At 47.1% G+C, this 26,579-nt stretch overlaps 1 protein-coding gene across 1 annotated transcript in view; it reads right to left on the bottom strand.

The window, feature by feature from the left end:
* The window catches only part of MCCC1 (methylcrotonyl-CoA carboxylase subunit 1), a 577,485-nt gene that overhangs the window by 416,625 nt on the left and 134,281 nt on the right, over positions 1-26,579 (bottom strand). The window contains exon 10 of the mRNA XM_069618652.1: positions 12,948-13,075. Coding sequence (XP_069474753.1) covers positions 12,948-13,075 — 128 coding nt within the window. The remainder of the gene's footprint in view (positions 1-12,947; positions 13,076-26,579) is intronic.

Genomic DNA, 26,579 nt, shown 5'->3' with positions numbered 1-26,579 from the left:
AAGAGAATGGCCTCAATGCAATCCGTGAGGAACTGTGTGCCCTTAGGCTAATAGCACTACAGAACAGAATGGTGAAAGGCCTACTAACAGCAATGGAAGGCAGTGCCTGTAAGAAGATCAGCAGCACATGCTGCACACATATCTCCTAATGATGCAGATAATGTAATACAGACCCTCACAATTAAGCAAATGGGCAGGTTGACAACAGACATGGACAAAAGCAAGCGAAATAATTAAAGATGATGACTGGCTTGCAATCCTTACTTCATGGGTGTCACAGTGGCTCTTGAATTTCTGCCGAGTTCTGCTTCCTATCCTCATCGTCTTAATAATACTCTGGTGTATTTATCAAATAATTGCAATTTGTTGTGGGTCTCATGGTAATACATGTAACCTCCTTGCAGTTATGACAGGTAGTGCCACTCCTCGTTGGAAAGATGAAAGCTGTCAAACTGACCCAACCACAGGTACGAGAAATACAAAGATGCCCAACAGATCGGCCCTGTAATATGATATGATATATGATATGGCATTTATAACGCTCCTATACACAAGTGTTTCAAGGCACAATTGCCTTGATGCCCTTTGGTCACCACCCCCTGCCCTGGAAGAGCACTGAGTGCTACATAGGCATAAATGAAGATTGGCCAAACAGTTTCTTGAGATGCACCCCATGGGATTATGGTATTTGTGGAGGAAACCTGATAAATGTATACAGAATATGGATACCCAAGAGTGTATACTACGGACAACAAGAAGATCGATATGACAGAGAATATACAAAGGGATTAGTCGAAAGGGGGAGTGCTGGGGAGTACAGTAATGTTGGAGAATACGTCCATTGGCCTATACGTGATCGAAAGTACAAGCTGCGAAAGTCTGTGGAAAATAAACACACAGCATGGAAGCCATAAAGAGACTTCCCTGTGTAGGCCCAACAAAGCACATGTAGCCATGTTTCAGTGAGCCATAGTGCATTCACCTTATAGTTTAACATAACCCTGTGTCCTTAATAGAAACGCATCATTGAACATTAGCTAGGGAAAACAGAAGAGTATTCATAATGATAATGAATGACAGTAAACCTTTACACTAACTGAACAAACAGTAAATGTAGGCCTCGAGATCTAGTTGGACACCTCACACGGATGAAAATCCTCACCCCTCCGTGAAAAACATTAGCCCTACCCTTGCAAAGAGACACACACATCCCAAGCTGCAACTTCTCAGAGCAAGAGACTAAATGCTACGCAGTGATTGATTGATTGATATTTTATTTCTATTGCGCTCATACACAAGTGTTTCAGAGCGCGACCAGGCAGGGAAAGGGAACAGGGGAGAACAAAAACAACGATCTTACTAGGCCCAGTGACATTGAGAACGTGCACGTGCAGGGTAGAGGGAGAAGGGGGATAAGTGCATGAAAGGGGGAACAAAAGGAGAGTGCGGAGCGAGAAGGAAAAAAAACTTTAAAAAATAATAAAATAATAAATAAAAAGGCAACAAACAATGGGAGTGCAGCCAGCAAGTGGCAAGAGGGTGGGGGTGCAAACAACTTCCCAGGTCTAAGTTGTGGTAGTTAGGTCATGAAAGAGCAACAAAGAGAGATAGCAGACCCAAGAGCTAAAAGACAGAACACTGCACACTGATTGATCAAAACACATCAGCTTGGCAGAGATCTCAAGCCTGTGTTCAAGAGATAAAACAATTTATGTTCTTAAGAAGTACATCAAAACGTAACATAATGAAGGTCACAAGCCAGTGAGAATTGAACAATAAGCAGTGTAAGATATGCCTGTCGAGAAAGAATGAACGAGGCACAACACTGCCCTCAGTAGGATAAATTGCAATAACAGAGCTCCAATTGTTAAGGAAGAAGGCACCCAAAACACTATAACCCATGAAGTAGAATTAATGAGTAATTAGTGATTCTCATGGAAATTCATGAGTAACCCTCACAGCACATAGATACTAGTAGCAAGAGCCAATTTATGGAATCACAAGTCATCTAGGTACATATGTATAAACACAGTCCCATCATTGCAAATGATTAAAGTCTTCACACAATTAAGCTCCAGAGTGTAAGGTCAGAGGTAGGGCAGATGAAATCATGAGAAAGGAAGGAGAAGCAAGTAATGTTTCCAACAACGAGTTGCAAATGAACCAGCGATGAACAGTTCACACTCGGGAGAACAGTAAGACGGTGCCAACCAATTAGATCAATAGGAAAGGATGCAAAAGTTATATTTTCAATGTCACACCTCACATAGGGATTAGTTTAAATGTACTTAGTCATTCACTCCACACACTCCTGTTTGAGCAACCAATTACAAGTCGCATTTAAAGTATAAAAGTTTAAAATAGTTTTATCCAATCAGCTCCATGTAAAAGATGATCTCAATGTTAATCAACTAACCGCTTGAAATGCTAATATAGTCACAAGGTTAAAGCAAGCCAATAGAGTTAGGAAATGTATGGAAGCACATATAGTGCCAATGACGATAGCCAATCGGAGACTTGGAAACTGTCATTGATTCATAAAAAGTGTTGTCTTTTCCTTTCTGTAATTTGCTACAAAACCAGCAATTTTTCGATAAATTGCTGAATGTCTTTTTAGATAATTCCCTGCCTACTATAATACATTTTAGTTTTTTCTCATATCTCGTGCATTCATTTTTTGCTCTTTTGGATAGATTTTTGATATTTGGAGTGGGACTTGCCTTACAATCTGCTGGTGTGATGGACTATGTGTGCACGAGAGGAGGAGAATGCGTGTGAGAAGGTGTGTGTAGATGTGTGTGAAGGGAAAGGTGAGTGGATGGGTGAGAGCAGTTGAGAAAGTCAGAGAGAGGGAGAGAGAGACAGAGAGAGACAGAGAGAAAGGGAGAGAGTCAAGAGTTCCAGAGGATATCGCCTTGAACAAGTATATATTAGCTTCAGAGTTAGTCAAATTTGTTCAGGGACTTCACAGTCCCTATAGGCGTTCCAGTGTTAGGCCTGGGGGAACAGTGTTGGCAAACTCCCAAACACATGAATCACCTATTTACAAGATCGACACAAGACTTAAGGTAAGTATTACCCAAGTCAACACAGTGTCTTAGCAGAAAAGAAGAGCTCCTGGGTGGATGACTTCACGCTGCAGCACACACGACCCAGTCTCGGGAATCTTGCCTGGTGACGCAGAAACGGACACTGGATGGGAACTTGCAGCAGCAGTCACCAGAAAAGGCTTCCAAGAAAGGATTATTCAAGGATGTAGATTTGGCGCCCCTTTACAAGAACCAGATGAAGAACGAATATCGCTGGTCGGAGTCTCTTCACTCTCTCTGTCCTGCACTCTGGTGAGGTGAATACAGTGATTCGAATCGTGCCTCTTGAGGTCCAGCAGGAGTCCACCAAAGATTTGGCGGGAATTACATTGCGAAAGAATGTGCACAGCACACTAGCTCAAGGTCCCTGGGTATTGTTGGTTTGCAGTCCAGCAGGTTCGCAGCTCATCGAGGGATGGTTCTAAATGCATGTCTTCATGAGACTAGTAGGGTCTCACCAGCCTCTGGCTAGAAGTCGTCTTCGAGACCCCCAGGTCGATTGGAAGGAAGGGTTAAAACAGGCTCCGGTTACACAGCAGGCTCTCCGGTCGCTGGAATTCGTTAGACGTTTTTTCTTCATCTTCCGCTACGGATTTGGTTCCAGTGGTTGACTTGTCAGCAGCTTCCAGGATCGGAGTGTTTATCAGAAACTACAGCACGACCTCTGCAAACTCTGCTTGCAGTTTACCGAAAGGGGCAGCTGGCTGTCCAATCAGGAGAGCCAGCTCCCCATTAGAAACTGGTTCCTTTCAGGAAGGCTGGAAGACAAAGGGCTGCAGGGTTTTGGACTCCTCCCTTGCTTCCTGCCTTCACAGACACGCTGGAGCGTCAGCAGGGAATAGAATGGACTCCCTCTGAAAACAAACCATCAACCAAGATCTTTCCCACCTAGGACGGTAGAATAAGACCTAAGAAACAACAAGGATACTTAAAAATGGAGGAAAAGAAAGAGCCCACCATTCGAGCAGAATGGTGACCCTCCTATGCATTACCGCAGCTGATTTGACATCCTGCAAGTAATAAGACTAAAAAGTCATTAAGGTACAAACACTGCCACCAGCCATTCAAGTTAACTTGCAAGTGTAACAAAAATGTTACCGGGAAAGTGAGAAAGGTGATACAGTATCTCCCCAGAACTCCACATAAGGTGGGGTGTGCTGGCTCCCTATATATAATGTAAAGGGGATGGGAATCCCACTTTACTTCTTGAGAACAGTAGTTCACCCAAGAGATAAGAGCAATTAAAAAGGGAAGGCCAAAGGGGCCACCTAGCCTAAGCCCAAATGTTAGAGAACTATAAATCCATATACACACTATGAAGAGACATACAAAGGTCACCCATGAAAAGAGTTAAAGACTAGGTGAGACAGGACAAGGAACAAATAATCACCAAGTCCAGAAAAAAGTTCTGGGGTTGACACAGGTAAAGAAGATTGATCATAAATATGAAAATCTTATCTAACAGTGAGCCAGAAGGAGAGTTGGTCGGTGTGAGTGGCCCAGCAAGAGTGAAGTGCCTGAGGGAGTAGTGAGTTTGATTGAGTGGTATGTACAAGCAAGGGGGCACATGGGAAGATAAGAGAAAAGAAAGGCATCAGGGAAGGATCATCACATTGTGAGGGTGCAAGGATTCAGTAATGCAGATCAAGAAGATATCCATATCATGGTCGGAGGGAAGAAGCATGAGTATATTGTAAGGGGCACATTCAGGAAGAAAAAAGTTATCATGGTCGAGATAGACATTCATTTAGATAATTAGTAAAAGAGAGGCACATGCCTCTGTGGATGACGAATGGTAACGAGTCCTGGTAATTCACACCTAAGTCGAAGCAAATATTTGGGTGCGAGTTTTGGTGATCCTTGCCTGCAGCACAGATAGCAGATGGGGGAGCATGTGTTATGACTTGATGGTCGTGAAGATTATGGGGCCTCTGTCCACAAGTTCCACTCAGAAAGATACAAATAACTTCCTGAGTAATCCTTGAGGCCACAGGTGTTTTGAGTGCCGAAGAACGCCAGGAACCAGGAACACTGGTGACCCCTCGACCTCTGTAAAGCAAGCAATGGGTCAGTACAATGGCAAACAATACACTGAATAGCGAGGTAACAAATATCAAGGGGCTTACCAAGGGTCTGGGGACAGGAAGAACAAAGATGAGAATGGAGGTGTTCTGTGTGGCTGCAGAGTGTAGCAAGCGGCAGCGGGTAGGCGTAGATTGTTGTAGAAATAGGCACTGCAAGACCTGTATGGAAAGGGTACTCCAAAAGGTAACAGAAGAGGAAATCCGAAAACAGTCCGTTAAGAGTTCCAAGGTCAAAAGCCAGCCAAGTTTGTCGTAACCAGAGGGTAATCCAAAGGAATCCAAAAACACAGTTCAAAGGTCCTGAAACAGCAGAGCAAAACAGTATCCAAGGGCTTGACAGAGGAATCCAAGAAGAACAGTCGTAGTCCAGATTCAAGATGTGGAGACAGGAAGACGCCGAACAGTGCCTGATTGGGTCAGCTGGAAGCACTGAATGAGCGTTCCCTCTCTGGTTTTGAAGGGGCCTAGCAGTGTCACATGACCACATCATGTGACCGATGATGTAGCACGTTTCCTTGTCACATGACCCAAGTTTTCAAAACGCTGCCGGGTCTTCCTGAGGGCGTGATGAAGTAAAGGAAAAAGCCGGCGTCTCCGTCGACTGTCTCCAAGACACCAGGGCAGCTGCCAACGTTGCAATGGGTGAATATGACCATAGCGTGTTAGATGCCCTCGAGTGCGCCGCTGCCGTGGTGCTTGAGGGAGTGAGGACATGAGGTCAGAATGGGAAGGCAGATCAGGACCTGAGATGGAGGGCTTAGTGGCTGCACGGTCGTGTGCATAAGGTGACCAGTGGATGGTGTAACGGAGCTCCCCCCCCCCCAAAGGCCCACGACCCCATGGGCAAGCAGGAAAATCCTGATGAAACTGGGCCACCAAACGAGGGGCATGCACATCCTGGGAAGGAACCCAAGAGCGCTCCTCAGGACCGTAACCCAACCAATCCACAAGATACTGGAGCTGCCCCCTGAAGAGACGAGAGCCCAGAATACCCCCAACCTCAAACATCAGGATCATGCAGTGACACAGGGGCAAGGCGAGAGACCAGGCGCGTAGGACCAGGGCATGGTTTCAGGAGGAAGTATGAAAACTGGATGGACCTTCCAGGTTAAAGGAAGAGATAGGCGATAAGCCACAGGACTCAGGACACCAGACACCCAAAAAGGACCAACAAACTTGGGAAGCAATTTGCGACAGCCAGGCAAGTGTAGATGGCGGGACGACAGCCACACTCGGTCCCCCACATGGTAAACAGGAGCAGCAACCCGTTTCTTATTGGCTGAAGCTTTCATGGCCAACTGAGCGTCCTGTAGATGGGCAAGAGTCTGTGCGTGAACCATGGCCAAGTCGAGAACACAGGATGAGGCAGCAGGAGCACAAGAGGATGCATTATCGGGAATGGGCAATGTACGGGGGTGTTGGCCATAAAGGGAGTAGAACAGAGAAAAGCCAGTAGACGAGTGCAAGGAGTTGTTATGGGCAAATTCAACGAGATGTAGCAGGTGTACCCATGATTTCTGATGTTGTAGTGAAAGACAGCGTAAATATTGTTCCATGGCCCGATTTACCCTTTCTGTCTGGCCGTCGGTTTCCAGATGGTATGCAGAGGAAAATCGTGCATCAATACCCAATAATTTAGTGAGCGTATGCCAGAAACGGGACGTGAATTGTGAACCTCTGTCAGAAACCAAGACCGTAGGGAGCCCAAACAAAGAATTGACTTGAAAAACAGGTTTGCTATTGTAGGTGAAGAGGGTATACCAGAACAAGGAATAAAGCGAGCCATCTTTGTGTAGGCGTCTACTACAACCCACACTGTATCATAACCCTGTGAACGAGGGAGATCAGTCACAAAATCCATTGTAAGGGTATGCCAGAGTCTGGGGGGAATCGGCAAGGGCTGTAAAAGACCCAAGGGGCGGCCCCTACGGGACTTACACTGGGCACACACTGAGCAGGTGTTGACATAATTCTCAACGTCACGCCGCATCGAAGGCCACCAGCACCAGCGTTTAAGTAGATCCAGAGTACGCTGTTGTCCTGGGTGGCCATGGATGGCAGCATCATGCGACCATTCCATAGCTAGATTTGGAGTGTCACTAGAGGGTAGAAACAACCTGTTGTGAACAAAAGGTAGACCATCGTGATAAACGGGATCCCATTCTGCTAACTGTTGTGGATGTTGGGAAACCCATGTGCTTATGGCTGACAACAGAGGAGGCGAAGGAGTGCATAAGCATACTACATGCCCGTGGTCAAGCACTGTTTCTGGGAAGACCGGAAGCGACACCCCTCCAGGAGAGCGGGAAAAGCATCTGCTTTACCATGAGACAGACCAGGACGGTGTTTCACAACAAAGTCTTAGGCTGCGAAGAATAAGTGCCAACGCACCTGACGATTATTGACATATTTGAGGGATGCGAGATCCTGCAAATTCCTATGATCAGTGAAAACTGTGACTTGGTGTTTGGCCCCCATCAAATGGTGCCTCCATACCTGAAATGAGTCTTTAATCGCTAGGAGTTCCTTTTCGGTAACTGTATAATGGGACTCAGTAGATGTAAACTTGCGTGAATGGTAAGCTACAGGGTGTAAATGACCAGAGGTTGGACAGGATTGTGACAATACCGCTCCCAAAGCAAAGGATGATGTGTCTGCCTCGACAACGAATGGCAACTCCGGATCCGGGTGTTGTAGGACCAGAGCTGAGGTAAACGCAGATTTCAAGGACTCAAAAGCGGCTTGATGTTCGGGGATCCAGATAAACAGGACACATGGACTGGTCAATTTAGTTAATGGTGCCACTATAGTAGAAAAACCAGGGATGAACCGCCGATAAAAATTGGCAAAGCCCAGGAAAGACTGTAAAGACATCAAGTTTACCGGGACTGGCCATTCCAGAACGACTCATACTTTAGACTGATTCATAGTCAATCCACCCGGAGAAATGTGGAAACCCAGAAATTCTACTTCTTTGGTATGAAACTGGCACTTCTCAGGCTTGGCAAATAGCGCATTCTTGCGCAAACGGGATAGGACTTCTTGGACGTGAAGGATGTGTTCATCTAAAGAGGAAAAGATCAGAATGTCGTCCAAATAGACCACCACATAATTGTCCAGAATGTCCCCAAAAACCTCATTCATAAACCGTTGGAAGGTGGCAGGGGCGTTGCACAAACCGAAGGGCATTACTAGGTATTCAAATAAACCCTGTCGTGTGCAAAACGCTGTCTTCCAATCATCCCCTTTGCGGACAAGCATCAAGTTGTATGCTCCCCGGAGATCTAATTTAGTGTAGATGGAGGCGTGTGTTAATCTATCCAAGAGTTGAGAGATGAGAGGTATGGGGTATCTATCTTTGATAGTGATGGCGTTCAAACGTCTGTAATCTACACAAGGGCAAAGATCCCCCTCTTTCTTTGGAACGAAGAAGATAGGGCATGCAGCAGGTAAGGAGGAGGGACGAATGTGGCCTAAACGTAATGCCTCCTGCAAGTATTCTTTCAAGGCTTTATCCTCTACTGGTGATAAAGAATAGATTCGGCCCTTGGGGATCTGAGCGTCAGGGACCAGATCTATGGGGCAATCGTAGGGTCTGTGTGGAGGTAGACTCTCTGCGGTGCCCTTGTCGAAGACTGACAAAAACTTGTGATAAACTGGAAGTATGTTGGAAAAGACAGCACCAACCATGTGCGAGGTGGAAGAGTGATGTTCATCAGTCTCAGATAGGGTCAGATGTGCTACTGCACCCAACACTGCAGCAGGTGTATCGATTACCTCCTCTCTCTCGATAAGACAAAAATGTTGACAAACTTCGGATTCAAAACAGACCTGACCAGTACCCTAATTGATTAGCGTATTATGTTTTTTTAACCAAGGGATGCCGAGAATGATACCAAACTGAGCTGAGGGGTGGTTATGAGGTCAAAGGCGAGTGTTTCCCTGTGTGTTTCCTGGATGACTACTTCCATGGGAGCAGTCTGTTGTCGAATAGGTCCAGAAGCAAGGGAAGTCCCATCCACAGCCTGTACAGGCTCGGGAAACTCCTTGGTAACTAGTGGAAGGTTCAAGGCATAAGCCATTTGTATGTCAATAAAGCAGCCAGTGGCCCCGGAATCAATGATAATCTGAACGGGATGCATTGTGTCAGGAGTAGGCTTTAATAAGGCGTGGACTGTGACTGGTCTAATAGGCCCAAATGCCGGAGGAGAAGAAGAGGGGGACTGTGGAGAACTCGTCCTGGCCCCCATATTCAGGGACGAGCAATCGGAAAACCGGATTCTTTTGCTTTGGGCGGCGTGGACAAGTCTTGACGTAATGTCCATTAAGTCCACAATAAAAGCAAGCGTTGTTGGTTCTCCGCCTTTCTCGTTCCGTCATAGTTATAGGGCTACGTATTCCACCCACTTGCATGGGTTAGCTGGATACATCAGGAGAAACCGACGACTGTGTACCTGAGAATCTGACTTCTGCCTTGCGCTCGGTGCATCGAGCGTCTAACTGGAGTGTTAGATCAACCAGATCAGAGTAGTGAGTCAGAAGCGACGGCACCACTGCCAAAGCGTCCTTAATGGAGCCACTTAGACCTCTGTAAAACACTACAGCCTTCTTGTTTTCGGGCCAGGATGTTTCTGTCGCTAACTGGTTGAATCGTGTTATGTACTCTATAAGGGTGCTTTTCCCCTGAGAGAGATCTAGTAATTCCAGATCTCTGGATTGAGCTTTGTGTCTGGTGTCAAAAACCTTAGACATTTCAGTCACTAGCAGGTCAAAGTCATAAAGGGCTGGATGATTGTTTTCAAGTAATGGGTTGGCCCATGTGGCGGCGACGCCAGACAAATAGGAAAGCAAAAACGTAGCCTTGGCAGGTGCATCAGGGAACGCTGAAGGTCTACAAAGGAAATGTAATTTACATTGATTCAGAAATGTACGGAATTTCCTGGGGTCTCCCTGGAATCTCTCAGGGGGTGCTAAAGGAAAAGGAGTGGGAGCAATTACTGGTGTGATGATGAAAGGGGTGGAAGGGGTGGCAGAAGGACCAGGGGTTGGAGGTGTGGGGTCCCCAAATTCGGAATCAGGAGGTAGGGGATGGCGAGCACTCTGAAGGGAGTCAAGGCGGTGGTGTAACGCCGTAGTGGCTGCGGCCATATCGGCCCTCAATGTAGTAACTGCTTGCAGTAGAGCGACCACGGGGTCCCCAGCCGATGCCTCCATAATCTGAACAACTTGTCGGCTTCACAGTCTGTTATGACTTGATGGTCGTGAAGATTATGGGGCCTCTGTCCACAAGTTCCACTCAGAAAGATACAAATAACTTCTTGAGCAATCCTTGAGGCCACAGGGTTTTTGAGTGCCGAAGAACGCCAGGAACCAGGAACACCTGTGACCCCTCGACCGCTGTAAAGCAAGCAATGGGTCAGTACAATGGCAAACAATACACTGAATAGCGAGGTAACAAATATCAAGGGGCTTACCAAGGGTCTGGGGACAGGAAGAACAAAGATGAGAATGGAGGTGTTCTGTGTGGCTGCAGAGTGTAGCAAGCGGCAGCGGGTAGGCGTAGATTGTTGAAGAAATAGGCACTGCAAGACCTGTATAGACAGGGTACTCCAAAAGGTAACAGAAGAGGAAATCCGAAAACAGTCCGTTAAGAGTTCCAAGGTCAAAAGCCAGCCAAGTTCGTCATAACCAGAGGGTAATCCAAAGGAATCCAAAAACACAGCTCAAAGGTCCTGAAACAGCAGAGCAAAACAGTATCCAAGGGCTTGACAGAGGAATCCAAGAAGAACAGTTGTAGTCCAGATTCAAGATGTGGAGACAGGAAGACGCCGAACAGTGCCTGATTGGGTCATCTGTGAAGCACTGAATGAGCGTTCCCTCTCCGGTTTTGAAGGGGCCTAGGAGTGTCACATGACCCCATCACGTGACCGATGATGTAGCACGTTTCCTTGTCACATGACCCAAGTTTTCAAAATGCTGCCGGGTCTTCGTGAGGGCGTGATGAAGCAAAGGAAAAAGCCAGCGTCTCCATCGACTGTCTCCAAGACGCCAGGGCAGCTGCCAACGTTGCAATGGGTGAATATGACCATAGCGCGTTAGATGCCCTCATGTGCGCCGCTGCCGTGCTGCTTGAGGGAGTGAGGACATGAGGTCAGAAGGGGAAGGCAGATCAGGACCTGAGATGGAGGGCTTAGTGGCTGCACAGGTATTTGTGTGCATAAAATGACCAGTGGATGGTGTAACAGCATGGCAGTTAACCATGATTACCATCAGCAGGCACAGCAGGGATTTAAAGAGGAACACTATGTGCTTTTCTTTTAATTTATGAGCTGTTGCTCCGACATGCAACCCGATCACCTCACATGCAAGCACACTGGTGAATAGATTTTCATGTTGTCCCGGGAGGGATTTCATTGACTCCAGTTGGTCCGCGCGTTATTCACTGTAACTTCTCAGGCATTTTGCATGCATGAGATTAATTGGCTAATTTCTCTGTAATTTTGCAGATTGCAAATTCACGATACTGTATGATCTGACCTCACAACACGCAACTTAAAAATAAAAGCAGTTAACATCAAGATTATATCATAGTTAAAGTGGGTATTGTGAAGTAGTGGTGTGGTGCGAGTTAAGCTTCCCAGGCTATGTACCCGCCAAATGATCGGAAATTAATTAAATTACTCTTTTATTATGCGCTTAAGACCGGAGACCTGCCTCTAAACACGGGACCGGGATTCAAACCTGTTTTGCTCAGCTTTGTCTTGCTTCCAAGACATATATGTTGCTTCTGAGCTATCCTCACAGAAATGCAAAGAAAACAGAATATCTGACAAAGCCCTGTCAGTGAATACTTCATTTTCTTTTAAGATTTGTCAATGGCATTTCTATACAATTCCTTGACCTGGAGAAATCAGGCTAAACTGAGCCTATTCCATAGCAATCCATCCATGTTTTAAAGATGGAGCTCTGTAACAAGTGCTCCAGCATTTATTAGAACCTGGTTTGCGTGCGACAAAGCTAAAGTAAGAAATTGATACATTACTACATAGTGAAATAGAGGACAACCAATTTCCTTCTGCCAAATTAAGAAATTCTATTTAGTGACACACGCAGAAGTCTCGTTCTGACACGAGTTTCCTGCATGAAGCACAAAATCTACTTTCTTCTGATACATTCATCATTGATATCCTGTGTTAGCTAGAAACAGGCAGTGGTCATTTTTAAAGCTCTGAAAGTTTTCAGTTAATCCATTTGCAAGAGGGTTTTAGGAATGGCTGTTGATCCTCAAATTATACGATTCTATTCAAGTGAAGGTTACTGAAGGCAAAACTGGGGGATAGGCTTCCTGAAGTATGTCTCCCAAGCTACGGATCTTAAGACTTGCAGCATTCAAGCCCAACTACTAGAGCAATTTCTTCAAGCACGGCTTTCCATCTTAGATCATTTCTGATTCATTGATTTGCATCGGTACCTGTGCAATTTATCATAAACCTATTGATGCCCCATATGCACGGGATTTGTTTTTAACCAAACATAGAAAATGGACAGTGTACTTGCACCGCAGATGTTCTGCAAGTGCTGCACCAGTGCCTGAGATGCAAAGCGTGTTGTTCCAAATGATGCCTGCCCTCAGTTTATAATGGACAAAAATGCCTGGAACTATTCCATCTATTAAAGTCATACATTTGAAATAAAAATAGACTGAGAATTAAAATGCCAGGTAGCAGAAGATAAAATACATTCTCGTAGAAAATGTAAAAGGAGTTTTCCTCACCCTTAATTGCCACTCCACCAAGTCGGTCCCTGTGATCATCTCAGTCACTGGGTGTTCCACCTGCAGCCTGGTGTTCATCTCCATGAAGTAGAAGTTCTGTTGCGCGTCCATGATGAATTCAACAGTGCCTGAAACATCCAAATTATACAGTAAAAATATCAATCCCTTAGCTATTTTTTTCAAACCAATGAAAGGGTCAGGGTTTTGCTACAAAAGGCCAACATTTAAATTGTCAGCATGCTTCAAGTGCCGTGCTTCCCACTTGGATGTTACCATTTTGGCTGCAACTACCTCACATCAGAATGCAGTAAAACTCCAAAGTGCTGTAAAGTACTGTATAATGTATATATGAATCACAGTATTTTGTTCTATAAGGTTACTTGGTGCCTGTGTACAATTAAATGCCAAGAAAACCATAAAAGTGCCACAATGTGATATACTGCTAGTATGATAGATCCCAACCTATTCCCGTGTGCAAGTCTATAGAAACTGCCATCCCATAAAGTAGTGGTAGGTGCACTGGGTCATAACCAAACATCACAATTTGCATTTAGCGGGAACTGTGTTAATAAGGTCAAACAACGTCCCCACTGTGGCACCCTGCATGGGTTTCCTCTCCAGAACAGCACAGAGGTTAAGTGGCAGTGCAGATTGAGGCGCCTGAACCACCTCTGTTAGTGTACAAGCTTGGTGACCATGACATTTTAGGGGTTTTAAAGTGGTGTTATTTGGATTCACTATATTTAAGATTGGCCTCCCCTGGCTATGAGACCCTCAATAAAAGCAATTAGAGGAATAGGTTTGCCCAAGTGCTTCATGGTATTCCCGTGAACTAAGGCTCTTTCACTAGAATTTCTATAGGACAATCCTTTAGATCTTTTATCAGGGCTTAAAAGCAGAATCTACAATTAAAGAAACTGTCCTGCCGAGCTGTTCGGGTTGGCAGACAGCCCGATTCATCTGCTCTGTGGGTCTCAAAGTGGCATCTTGTGGCAGACCAAATGCCTGGTTAATTTATATTTTCAAATACTTTATTACTGTCTGGATGGGTAAGAGGTTCTGTGCCTAGAAGTCCTTCTGGTTTCATTTTACATAAAATAGTGTCTCTTTTTCTCAGCAGTCTAAACAAATGGTATAGATAACAGGATAATCTGTAGGCACTTTGCACTCCAAAAAGATCTCTTAATACCTGATAGACAGAAAACTGTCTACTATCCCTTCCTTGTCCTTGGGTTATAGCCGCCTGTCTGGTACTGGACATTTAATAAAAAACAGTCTCAGGGATGTATTGCCCACCAGGCTTCTTGTAATCTCTCAGAGTTAAAGTGTTCAGCTACCTTCGAGGGGTAAAGAGTCCATCTGACTTTGAATCTAGGCACATAGCACCCTGATAGCTCACTCTGCCACAGCATCAGTGATAGAGTGCACAGCTCAATAATAAGCAATAATCCACTCAGTCCTGGCTTGAAGCCGAATGCTACTCTGGTCAAGAGTTCAGCACGGTCCATAAGTTCCATGCAGTGACCACGGTTATAAACCAGACTACCAGTAATTTGGATCTTTGTCCATCAGGCCTTTTTAAAATAACCATTTGAACAGTGTTACTCTGGCTTTTTGACCTCACCAATAGTTCACCTTTAAAAGGGTAGGGCTAGGATGGATGTGCATTTGGTGGGGATGTCCTGGTAACATGTTACGTTCAATCGGTGTATAGTCCGGGACAGTGGCATCTGCAGGTATGTGAGCTTTCAGGGTGTGGGTCAACTGCATGTAGTGGTACTGTTAGGTGCCCGGGAGTTGGAATTTAAGTTGTATGTCTTCGAATGATGTTAGTTTCCCATCTTTCAGGATGTCTTCTACTTTCATGGCCATGGCTCAAGTTTCCCGATTTCCCTTAAGTTACTATTTTGCCACAAGGGTTGTGCTGCGGTTATTTTGTTTCCCCACCCTACAAACACGTGTGCTCGTCTCCAGACGGTAGTAATGTGTGTCAGAGTTGTAGGCAGAGGGGGTCTCTGGGGAAATTGGTATAGGAAGTGTAGTGGGTCAGTGTACTGTATGGCCGCTACCTCAGCCCTGATGTGGGGTAGTTCCCGGTCCCCGTGAAGCAGGTCGTTGACCACTGCAAGTTGTGAGGCCCAGTAATAGGTTTGGAGTCGGGGCACCCCTATCCCGCCCTCCCAGATCGACCTTTGGAACGTAGTCAGTGCTATGCGTGATTGGCCTCCCCCCCCATATGAGTTCCCTGAGGAGGGTCTCCACCCGGTCAAATTCAGAATTTGGAATCTTGAGTGGGGCATTCTGCAGGACATAGAGGAATCTTGGAAGGGTCATCATCTTAAAGAGTGCGGCTCTACCCATGAGATAGCCACCAGGCAATCCTGTGGGTAAGCAGCCCTCCACCCTTCACCGGGAAGAAAACAGATTTCCCCCAATTAATTCTTAGTCCGCTAAACACACCATAACTGTCACTATAGGGCAGGTCCGGGATGGGTCCCCTAGGTATATCAGGAGATTGTCCGCATACAGGGAGGTTCGATCTTCGTGTCCCTCTGGCTATCTAAATCCTATCCAGGTGGTGCTCTGGCAGAGCCAAAGGGCGAGTGGCTGAATCGCGAGGGCGAAGAGGAGGGGGGAGAGGGGGCATCGCTGTCGCGTACCCCTGCCCAGCTGAAAGGATCGGGAGGTCCACCCGTTTACCCTAACTTCTGCCTGGATGTTCATATAGAGTAGTCTTACCCATCCCAGGAAACCGTCTCCAAACCCCATGCGTCTTATGATCTCCCAAAGACTGTCCCACCGGATCGAGTGCCTTTTCAAAATCGATTGCCAAAAGGGTGAGTGGAGTGTCAATGATAGGGGCCCGTTCTAGTGCCAGGTGAAGTCGACGCAGATTCATTCAAGTTGACTTGTGTGGCATAAAGCTACATTGGTCCGGGTGTATCAGAGTGTCAGCCACCGACTGCAACCGGTTAGCTAAGAGCTTAGCAAGGACCTTGGCTTCACCATTAAGTAGTGAGACCGGCCTATAAGAGGCACATCTCTCCTGGGGTTTATCAGGCTTAGGGATAACTATAATAGCTTTGCACAGATCCGGTGGGAGGGTATCCTGTTCACAAGCACTTAATAGCATTTTGTGGAGGGGGGGAGCTATATTATTCCCACCTAGTTTTTGACAGGTTTCAACCGGGAACCCATTGGGGCCGGTGTTTTCCCTGTTTGCAGTTGTGCTAAAACTTCGACAATTTCAGCTTCTGAGAGGTCGGAGTCTAGTTCCGCTGTCTGTTGTGCTGACAGAGTTGGGAGCGTTATATCATTTAGGAGGGTTGGGTCCAGTGACGAGGTTGGGGCCTGATATAGCGCGGCATAGAATTGGGTGAAGGCCTCTGCTATCTCGGCGTCCGATTGGCACTTCTCACCCCGTTGTCCCTCATCGCTCCACTCCAGCCACGCTAACATTTTGCCAGCTTTGTCCCCAAGCTCGTATATTCCCGCTCTAGAATCCCAATGGGCTCGTTTGGCATTATCTAACATTAAATTACGGAGGCACTCCGTGGCTCGTTTAAGGGACCCTTGGGTCCGAGGGGTTGGATCTAGGATGTGTTTATTCTCCCACTGGGTCATCTCCTCCTCTGCCTCTGTTATCTTCCAGAGTCTTTGTTTCTTTTCATTTGCTGTCCAGGAGATAATCTCTCCCCACAACACGGTTTTATAGGCCTCCCATATTGTTACCGGGTTGTTTTCCCCAATAATGTTTCCCCAACTTCATTTCGAAGTATTCAGTAGAAACTTCGGTAAGGCGGTCCACCAGCTCGGGGAAGCCAAGATAGTAATTATTCAGTCTCCACGTTTTAGGGTGGGATTATGCCCTGCAACCGCATTTCCACCAACAAAGGCGAATGGTCCGAGACTACACGACGAAGTAGGTCTGCCGACATTACTCTAAAGAGGTCTATGCACGGGAGGAAAAGGTAGTCAAGCCTGGAGAGGGAACCATGGGCTCCAGAGTAGAATGAGTAACCCCTAGTTCCCGGGTGAAGTTCCTGCCACACGTCGCAGAGGCCTAAAGCGGATACAAAATTAGATAGTTTTGTGGAGGCGTTCGGGTTGCATTGTCTGAGGTGGGTGCGATCCGTGGCATTGCACATGAGATCGTTAAATTCTCCTCCCAGAAACCACTTATCCGGTTGATGTTTACCCATGAGGGTAGTCAGATCGTCTAACAGCTCCTGCCCCAGTGCGGGTGGGGAGTATATTGAGACAAAAGCAAATTTCTCACCCCTGAGCGTTTCTAGGATTAAGACATAGCAGCCCCGAGGGTCTTGTTCTAACGATTCCAAGGCAAATGGGATGCGTTTATGTATAAGAATGAGGGTACCCCTGGATCCCATTGTGTATCCCGCGTGAAAGGCGGCCCTGTAGTTGGTTCTCTGGAAGAGAGTACAGTGTGATCCCGCTAGATGTGTTTCAGTTAGCAGGGCCACGTCGGGGGAGTGTCTACTAAGTAACTGCTTGACCAGGCGTCTTTTAATCGCGGAGCCCATCCCATTTACGTTCCAGGTGAGCACTTTGAGGGACCTGGGGCGTTCAATTGGTAGCGACGGTGATTGTGCTGGTGTCCTCTAGCTGTCATGCCGCCGTATTTTGGTGGTCGCTGGCGGTTATGGAAGGCTTGGCGTTGGCGGCGCCATTAGAAGTTCCGTGTGTTTTTTCTTTTACTTCCTGGTTTGGCGGTCTAGTCTTTTTCTTCTGTGTGTCTTTCCTTTCACTTCCTGGTTTAACGGTCTAGCCTTTTCTCTTGTTTCCGTATTTAACCACGCCCCTCTCTGGGCTCTGTGCGTTGCAACTTGTATCTTTCGCTTTGTTGCCGTGCTACTGTGTTTCCAGTACTTTGCCTGTTGCATGATTTACTCAGTACCTATAGCAGTATTCCTTTCTACTGCTTCTTCCCCTTCCTTGTATTTTCCTGTTTTTTCCGTTCTAACGGTTCCCGTGCCTTTCAGGGCTCCTCTATCACTTCCTGTTTTCCGGATCTCGTTCCGGTATCTGGCAGTGGTGTGTACTTCCATCCCGGTTCCTCGGGCTTCTCCTGCTTCAACTTCCACTATCCCGGACTAGTAATACAGCTTTGACTTCATCGGAAAGACTTTCCTGTCCTCACCTGCATTCCGGACTCACCAGTCAACTACTCCGGCACTGACAACAACATCCAGTGAGAGGTTTTTTTAAGCGGCTGCTTTTTTCCTCTCTTCCTGGCATCTTCGGGACAGGGGCCGACTGCTTCCCTGTTTATCAGGGAATCAGGGTGGCTTCTTCCCACGGACGACCGTATCTCTTCACAAAGAAGAAAAAACCAAAGGACAAGTCCTACAGACGAGGAAGTCTTCTGGAAGAGACAGGTGAGGAGAAAGGGGAGGTGGACTTAGACTTATCTGATTTGGAGGATTCTTCGTTATATCCCAGCACCTGTGACAGTTTGCAACGCCTAGAAGAGAACACAATGTCTATTTCGGAACAGGTCCAAGATTTGCTCACTGCAATGCAGAACGTGACATTAGAACTACAGGCTGTGAAAGCCGAAAACGCTGCTTTGAGGCAGCGCGTCGATCACTTCGAACAGTCCCGGAGTGATCTGCCTCCCATGCCCTTAGCCTGCGGTAAATACGATGGCTCTTCAGCTAGATTCAAAGAGTTCATGGAGGCATGCATAATCTATTTCACTTTCAGACCACAAACATATGCCTCAGACTCAGCCCGTATAGGTTTTCTAATTTCTAACCTTACGGGTAACGCTCTTTCTTGGGCTACCCCTCTGGTGACCAGTGCCAGCCCTTTACTCCAAGATTATGCCGGGTTCACCGCCCAATTCAAAATGGCTTTTGAAAGGCAAGAGTCTGCGGTAGTCGCCAGTGAACAGTTACTGGATATTCGACAAGGAAGTTCGGATCTTCTGTCATACATCTCCCGTTTTAAACGGTTGGCTGCTGATGCAGGCTGGCAAGAGAACGCTCAGTACACCATCTTTCGCAGAGGATTAAGGGAGGACCTTAAAGATGAATTAGCAAGGGTTAACCGACCAGCTACCTTAACCGACTTGTGGTCTACTGTTATTCAGCTGGACTTCCGCATCTCAGAACGACGGTCTGAACGTCGAAAACAGCGTGGATTTCCTGCTACACCTGATCCTGGGATTTCCTCTCCCTCTCCCACCTGTATGTCGAAAGAGGAACCAATGCAAATCGGGACTACCCGAGGGCCACTTACCTCGGAAGAAAGGAGAAGATGCAGAGAGAACAACCTGTGTATGCATTGTGGATCCAATCAACATATTCTTAGAGACTGTCCTAACGTGCCTCCAAGACGTTCAGGAAACGCCAGTCCTCGGAACTAGTTGGGACAAGTTACCGAGGGGGATTTCCTGGTCCCTTCGTCTCTTTATCAGTCACACCCACGCCGTCCACAGAAGACAACCGTCTTATGGTAGTTGGTGTAGAGTTATGTCTCTCTAAGCAGTCCTATGAGGTATTGGCACTACTGGACTGTGGTGCTGCCGGTTGCTTTATGGATTTGGTTTGGGCGGAAAAGGTTGGCATACGCCGTTTGCAAAAAGACGAGGATCAAAAGGTGGAGGGTGTAGATGGTAGACCACTCAGCTCGGGCCTTATCACTCATACTACACCTCCTATGCAGATGAAGATCCTACATCACAACGAAACCATTCAATTTGACCTCATCCGAGCAGCCCATTTTCCATTAATCCTAGGAGTCTCGTGGCTTCGGAAGCATAATCCGACCATTGATTGGACAAAGAATCAACTGTCATTTACATCAACTTTTTGTCGTAGTTCATGTTCCTCACAGACCCAACATACTACGATACATGTTTTTCCGGAGTTAAATACTAGTTCGGAGGTATTAAAGGTAAACAGCATCCCCAGAGAATAACACCGCTACCAGGAGGTGTTTACGGACGATGGTCCTCAGAAGTTACCACCTCATAGACCAGAGGACTGTCAGATCGTTCTCCAGCCCAACGCTGTTGTACCTTTTGGAAGGATGTTTTCTCTTTCCCTTAAGGAAAAGAAGGCACTTAAATAATACCTAGATGCTAATTCACATCATGGCCTGATCCGACCTTCGTTTTCTCCTGCTGGGGCTTCACTTTTTTTTGTTCCAAAGAAAGGTTCCGATGAACTTCGCCCTTGCATTGATTATAGGGGTCTTAACCAAGTTACTCTCAGAGATAGGTATCCCATGCCACTGATCGGAGACATCCTGGAAGCTGTTCAAGGGGCGCAGATCTTCTCAAAGATTGATTTAAGAAGAGCCTACCACCTTTTAAGGATACGATCCAGTGATGAATGGAAGACGGCCTTTCGCACTCCCTTCGGACACTATGAATATTGTGTTATGCCGTTTGGTCTTGTCAATGCTCCATCTGTTTTTCAAAGATTCATGGATCGCATTTTCTCCGATCTACTTTTTCAATGTGCTGTCGTCTATCTCGACGACATTTTGGTTTATTCTAAAGACGCTCAACTTCATGCTAATCATCTCCACCAAGTCCTTCAAAGATTGCAAGACAATCTACTCAAGGCCAATGCTGACAAGTGCATTTTTCAAGTCTCCGAGGTTAACTATCTTGGCTTTATCCTGTCTTCAGAAGGTATCCACATGGATCCCGCTAAGATCGACGCCATCTTGCAATGGCCAACACCTCATACCATCAGAGACGTCCAAAGGTTTTTAGGTTTAGCCAATTTTTATCGCAAATTCATCCAAGGATTTTCGGATCGAGTTCTACCCATTACAAGGTTGCTAAAGAAGTCATCCATGCCCTTTACCTGGTCTTCTGAGGCAGACCGGGCTTTCCAACTTCTCAAGGTGGAATTCTGCTCTGCCCCGGTACTTCATCAACCAGATCAGAATCTAAGATTCATTGTGGAAACTGACGCCTCTTCTGCAGCAATTGGGGCAGCTCTCCTACAAGAACATGAAGGGTTAGAATATCCCGTTGCCTACATGTCCAAAACACTGAATGACAGCCAGACACACTATTCGGTAATAGAAAAAGAACTACTGGCAATGAAATCCGCATGCGAAGAATGGCAACATCTCTTACAAGGAGCTAATCATCCTTTTGAAATCAGAACAGATCATAAGAATCTCAAAATTCTGCAAAAGATGGAATGGGTCAACTCACGTCAAGCTCGCTGGGCACATTTTTTCTCCCAATATGATTTTGTACTGACTTATTTACCAGGTTCCAAGAACATACTTGCTGATGCCCTTTCCAGAAGACCAGATCCAGACAGAGTTCTGAAGGAATTTCCCAGCCTCATGCTACCAGAAGTTAAAGTGATCTGCTCTGTGGAGTCTTTCTTGGACAGAGTCCGTAAGGTCACGCGGTCCACTTACCCTCTCCCGAAGGATCTATCCATGCAAGATGGTTTATGTTTTCAACAACAACGATTATTTCTACCAGACAGTTTCACCCGTCAGTCGGCTTTAAAATGGTGCCATGATGATCCAACAGCAGGACACAGAGGTGTAAAGAACACTTTGGAGTTGCTTCTTCGCAGGTTCTGGTGGCCTGGGATGGCCAAAGAAGTTACAACCTACGTCAAGTCATGCCCGGTATGTTGTCGATCCAAGCACAGCACTCAAAAGGCAATTGGGTATCTCCAACAACAGGACCTTCCAAAGAGACCCTGGAGCGTTATTTCTACCGATTTCATAGTGGATCTGCCACCTTCAGAAGGTTGTTCATGCATCATGGTAACGGTCGACTGCTTCACTAAGATGGCACATTTCACTCCCTTGGCGGGTCTTCCTACTGCAGCTGAGATGGCGGCTGTATTTGCCAGAGAAATATTTCGCTTACATGGTACCCCGGACAAGATTATTTCTGACAGGGGATCTCAATATACCTCGAAGTTCTGGAAGGAACTTTGTGAAAGACTGGGTATGGAACGTGCTTTGTCATCCGGTTTCCACCCACAGACCAATGGACAGACAGAAAGAACGAATGCCACTCTGGAGCAATATCTCCGATGCTTCACTAATGCCCAACAGGACAACTGGGTTAGTCTGTTGGTTACTGCGGAGTTTGCCTATAACAATGCAGAGCACAGTGCCACTGGTCTCAGTCCTTTCTTTTGTTCCTATGGTTTCCATCCCAACTTTATTCCTTCTCTCTCTTTTCCTCCTTCTACAACTCCATCTGTTGATGCCTTACTTACCAGTATCTCGGATGCTCACAAGTCTGCCACGATTTGCTTGCGAGCTAGCAGTCTCCGGTACCGATCTTACTGCAACCTTAAGCGCCAGCCGGTTCCGGCATGGCGTAAGGGTACCAAGGTCTGGTTGTCTACTAGGTTTCTGCCTCGTTGGCTTCGCCCCTCTAAACTATCTCCCGCTATCTGGGTCCTTTCCCTATACTTCACCAGATCAATCCTGTGGCTTTTCGTCTCCAGTTGCCAAAACATATCACCGTCTCCATCCGGTGTTTCATTCTTCTCTCCTAAGGGAATGCAAGGGTGATCCCTACCGTCGCACATTGCCACGTGATCCGGTTCCCAAGGTGGTTCCTTCTGATGAGTATGAGGTGGCCTCCATTCGGGACTCCCACTATCATCGGGGTCGCTTGGAGTATCTCATCCACTGGAAAGGATTTCCACGCTCAGAGGACTCCTGGGAACCGGTGTCTCATGTTCACGCTCCGGCGTTGATTCAGCGATTTCACCGTCTGTTCCCGGGTAAACCGGGGGGGGTGCCGCTTGGGAGGGGGCATACTGTCATGCCGCCGTCTTTTGGTGGTCGCTGGCGGTTATGGAAGGCTTGGCGTTGGCGGCGCCATTAGAAGTTCCGTGTGTTTTTTCTTTCACTTCCTGGTTTGGCGGTCTAGTCTTTTTCTTCTGTGTGTCTTTCCTTTCACTTCCTGGTTTAACGGTCTAGCCTTTTCTCTTGTTTCCGTATTTAACCACGCCCCTCTCTGGGCTCTGTGCGTTGCAACTTGTATCTTTCGCTTTGTTGCCGTGCTACTGTGTTTCCAGTACTTTGCCTGTTGCATGATTTACTCAGTACCTATAGCAGTATTCCTTTCTACTGCTTCTTCCCCTTCCTTGTATTTTCCTGTTTTTTCCGTTCTAACGGTTCCCGTGCCTTTCGGGGCTCCTCTATCACTTCCTGTTTTCCGGATCTCGTTCCGGTATCTGGCAGTGGTGTGTACTTCCATCCCGGTTCCTCGGGCTTCTCCTGCTTCAACTTCCACTATCCCGGACTAGTAATACAGCTTTGACTTCATCGGAAAGACTTTCCTGTCCTCACCTGCATTCCGGACTCACCAGTCAACTACTCCGGCACTGACAACAACATCCAGTGAGAGGTTTTTTTAAGCGGCTGCTTTTTTCCTCTCTTCCTGGCATCTTCGGGACAGGGGCCGACTGCTTCCCTGTTTATCAGGGAATCAGGGTGGCTTCTTCCCGCGGACGACCGTATCTCTTCACAAAGAAGAAAAAACCAAAGGACAAGTCCTACAGACGAGGAAGTCTTCTGGAAGAGACAGGTGAGGAGAAAGGGGAGGTGGACTTAGACTTATCTGATTTGGAGGATTCTTCGTTATATCCCAGCACCTGTGACACTAGCATACGTGTTAGCGGGTTGGGCGGATGTCTTGCGGGGGAAGGGTCCCCATGTGTGGTGATGTAATATAACTCGTGCCATGAGGGGTGATTCATTCCTGTCTGAACATGCTGTGGCCCCAACTGACCAAAAGCCATATAAATCCATGAAACATGCATTGGTGTAGTGCTCCTAATACAACAAAAAACTCCAAACTTACCCCTCCCTCCCCATACTCCACCCCAACACGAAGTACCTGTCGCCCAAACATCGCTGACATTCAAAAGAAGTAGGGTGTCAATTTAACAGTCCCTGATTGAATAAAATTAAAGAGGTTGGGGGGTGGGGGGGGGGGTTCCCCAGACGTGAGGGTAGTAAGCCCCAGCTTGCCGCATTGTAGGTGTGTGGAACGCCTAATGTAAGTTACTGGGACGTTCTGCAGCGCAGACCGTAGAATGGTTTCGTACCTGCCGGTAGGTTCTGGGCCTTCAGTGGGGGTCAGGGCGGGGGTCAGTCCCCGACGTCCGCCTGTTGATCTGGTCCGGTGCCTGGCCTTGGTCTGCCGGCGGTCTGGGGTTTCTGCTCCTGTTAGCTTGAGGTGCCGACCAGTCCCCTTCTATATGTTGCTCTGCCCAGCGCCACGCTTCCTTAGGGTTGTTAAAGTGGACCGTTGTACTTTTATGGTATATTTTTAGTTGAGCAGGGAAGAGCAGGCCATATTTAACTCCTATTGTTTGAAGTTGCCTTTTGAGCTTTTCAAAGGATTGTCTCGCCTTCTGCACCTCCCTTGTGTAGTCGGGGAAGAAGGCTATCCTGGACCCGTTGAAGGTGATTGTGCCTTTGGTTCGTGCCTGCTGTAAGCATGCATCTCGATCTCTGTAGTTTAGCAACTTCGCTATCACAGTTCGTGGGGGGGCACCGGGCACTGGTCTACCAGTGGGCACGCGGTCTGCTCTCTCTATGGAGAAAAATTTGAAAAAAGGATTACGAATCAAACATGTCTACTAGCCACTGCTCCAGGAAGTGTTCCTTACATGGTCCCTCTGCTTTCTCAGGGATACCGAGTATACGGACATTGTTGCGCCTGGATCTCCCTTCTCCATCCTCGACTCTGGCCTCTAGAGTCTTGAGCTTAGATGAGACTCGGTGGAGTTGTTGTTGCACATTATGTGGCCTATCCTCTGCGTTGGAGATTTGCTGTTCTGCCTCTCTCGTGCGTGCTGATAGTTTTTGTAAGTCATGCCTGAGGAGGTATACATCCAAACTTATTCCGTCCATCTTTTGTTCCAATGATGAGCGGGAGTCCACTATGGCGGCCATGACGTCTCTTACGGAAAGCATGGATGTAGTGTCTGTGTCTCCAGAGGGCTGCAGCTGGGGTTCGGGGGGACTGTGGTGGCGGGACAGTGTATTGGCCAATCCTGTTTTGCGTGGTGGCGTTCTTAACTTTTTCCTTTCCCATTCTTGCAGCCAGGCCTTGCTTGCGTGATCCGTTAGCGAGGTTCCTGTCTTGATGATTGGGATGCCGGTTGCCCACAGGTCGGTCTCTACTTGGTAGCTCTATGTCAGAGTAGTGGGGTTACAGCAGTTCTGCGGAGGGGGGTATAGTGTGGTTCTACCTTGTTGTCGGCCCGGGTCGGTGGCAAACCGCAGCGTCAGACTTCTATTTGCGGATGCGGTGACCAGTTCACCCCCAGCTCTCTCATTGGCTGGCCTCGCCAGAGGTTCGTATTGTTTCGGTGGGCTATTTGCCATGTTGTCAGACCTGCTCTCCCCTAAGCAGCCCGGTGTCTCCTCAGTGGAGATTCAGCTTTTCTGAGGGCGGGGGTTTATTATGGGTCTGCCCCCAGTTGTCGGCCTCTGATCAGTGGCGGTCCTCCCTGCCCCTCTTCCATGTGTTGCTGCGGTGCCAGGTCTACCCCCCGCCACTCTCGGTCGCCGGAGGCGCTAGATGTTATCCCGAAAGGTCGAGAGGAAGCCATTCTTGAGTGGCTTTACTTATTCCTGAAGGACAGGACACCGCAATGAGCATGGATACTGTGACAAAGTCAATCTGAAAAGGCTACGGGATGGGTGCCTGCAGACCACTACCTTGCACCATGATGCTGGCACCATAGATGGATCACCCGGTGCCCCCGGCCCATTAGCTTCTACCCAGATTGCGACCAAAAACCTTCCCCATCAGCCCCACAATAACATGTAGCATACATTCAATTGGAGGAAAAATATCTGACCTGAGGACACAGCCTCTGCAAGCCTTGTGTTTTGCTTGTTACAGACCAAGCAAGATGAGAAGACAGGTGTGTGAACCAAGCATGCATAGCATCTGGCACAGTTACCCTGCTCAGGCATAGAGATCCTCACTGTGCACATCCCAGCTCAAGGAAATAGACTGCAACAATTCCAACTGGTGCCACCATCATGGGGTCAAGCAGCAACAGTGATTGGACCGTCTGATTTCAAGATTGCAGACAACTGTTATAAACTTTCAGCCTCCAGAGCAAAGGGCTGCCCAAGAGTAATTGGAACTTCAGTCAGAGCACATGGGGAGGAGGAGGGACAAACAACCTGAAACCAATTACACAGTCATGGTAATCAGCAAGCTCATGTGCACCCACTCAATCCCTTAGTTCTACAAACATCGAAAAGAGGTTTAAATGAAAAGGGAGTACAGTCAAATAAGAAGTGTGGGAGTTTGATAGAAATATGGAGAAAGAGGCTAAAGAGAGGAGAACAGTGGCAGCTGGGGGTATTGGAATGTGTCCAAGAGATCAAGAGTACCAAGAGACCCCCTAATGAATCAGGGGGAGTTAAGGGCAGTTTTCCCACCAAACTCCCCCACCTGCATGATCATTTTCTTTTTTAAATAATGGTTCATTTTGCAGTACATTATTTGTGAACAATTGGGTAAATAGCTATACACTTTACAATCGGTTTTGGTGTACAACACAAGAAAAATACACAGCAGATGCCACTTCACCAACTCTACACATGGGTATTAACCAGCAC

This window comes from Ambystoma mexicanum, chromosome 10, assembly GCF_040938575.1.
Source record: "Ambystoma mexicanum isolate Mex_15411 chromosome 10, UKY_AmexF1_1, whole genome shotgun sequence".
Classification (NCBI taxonomy): Eukaryota; Metazoa; Chordata; class Amphibia; order Caudata; family Ambystomatidae; genus Ambystoma; species Ambystoma mexicanum.
The sequence above is the reverse complement of the archived record's forward strand: the minus strand, read 5'-3'. Positions and strand labels throughout refer to the sequence as shown.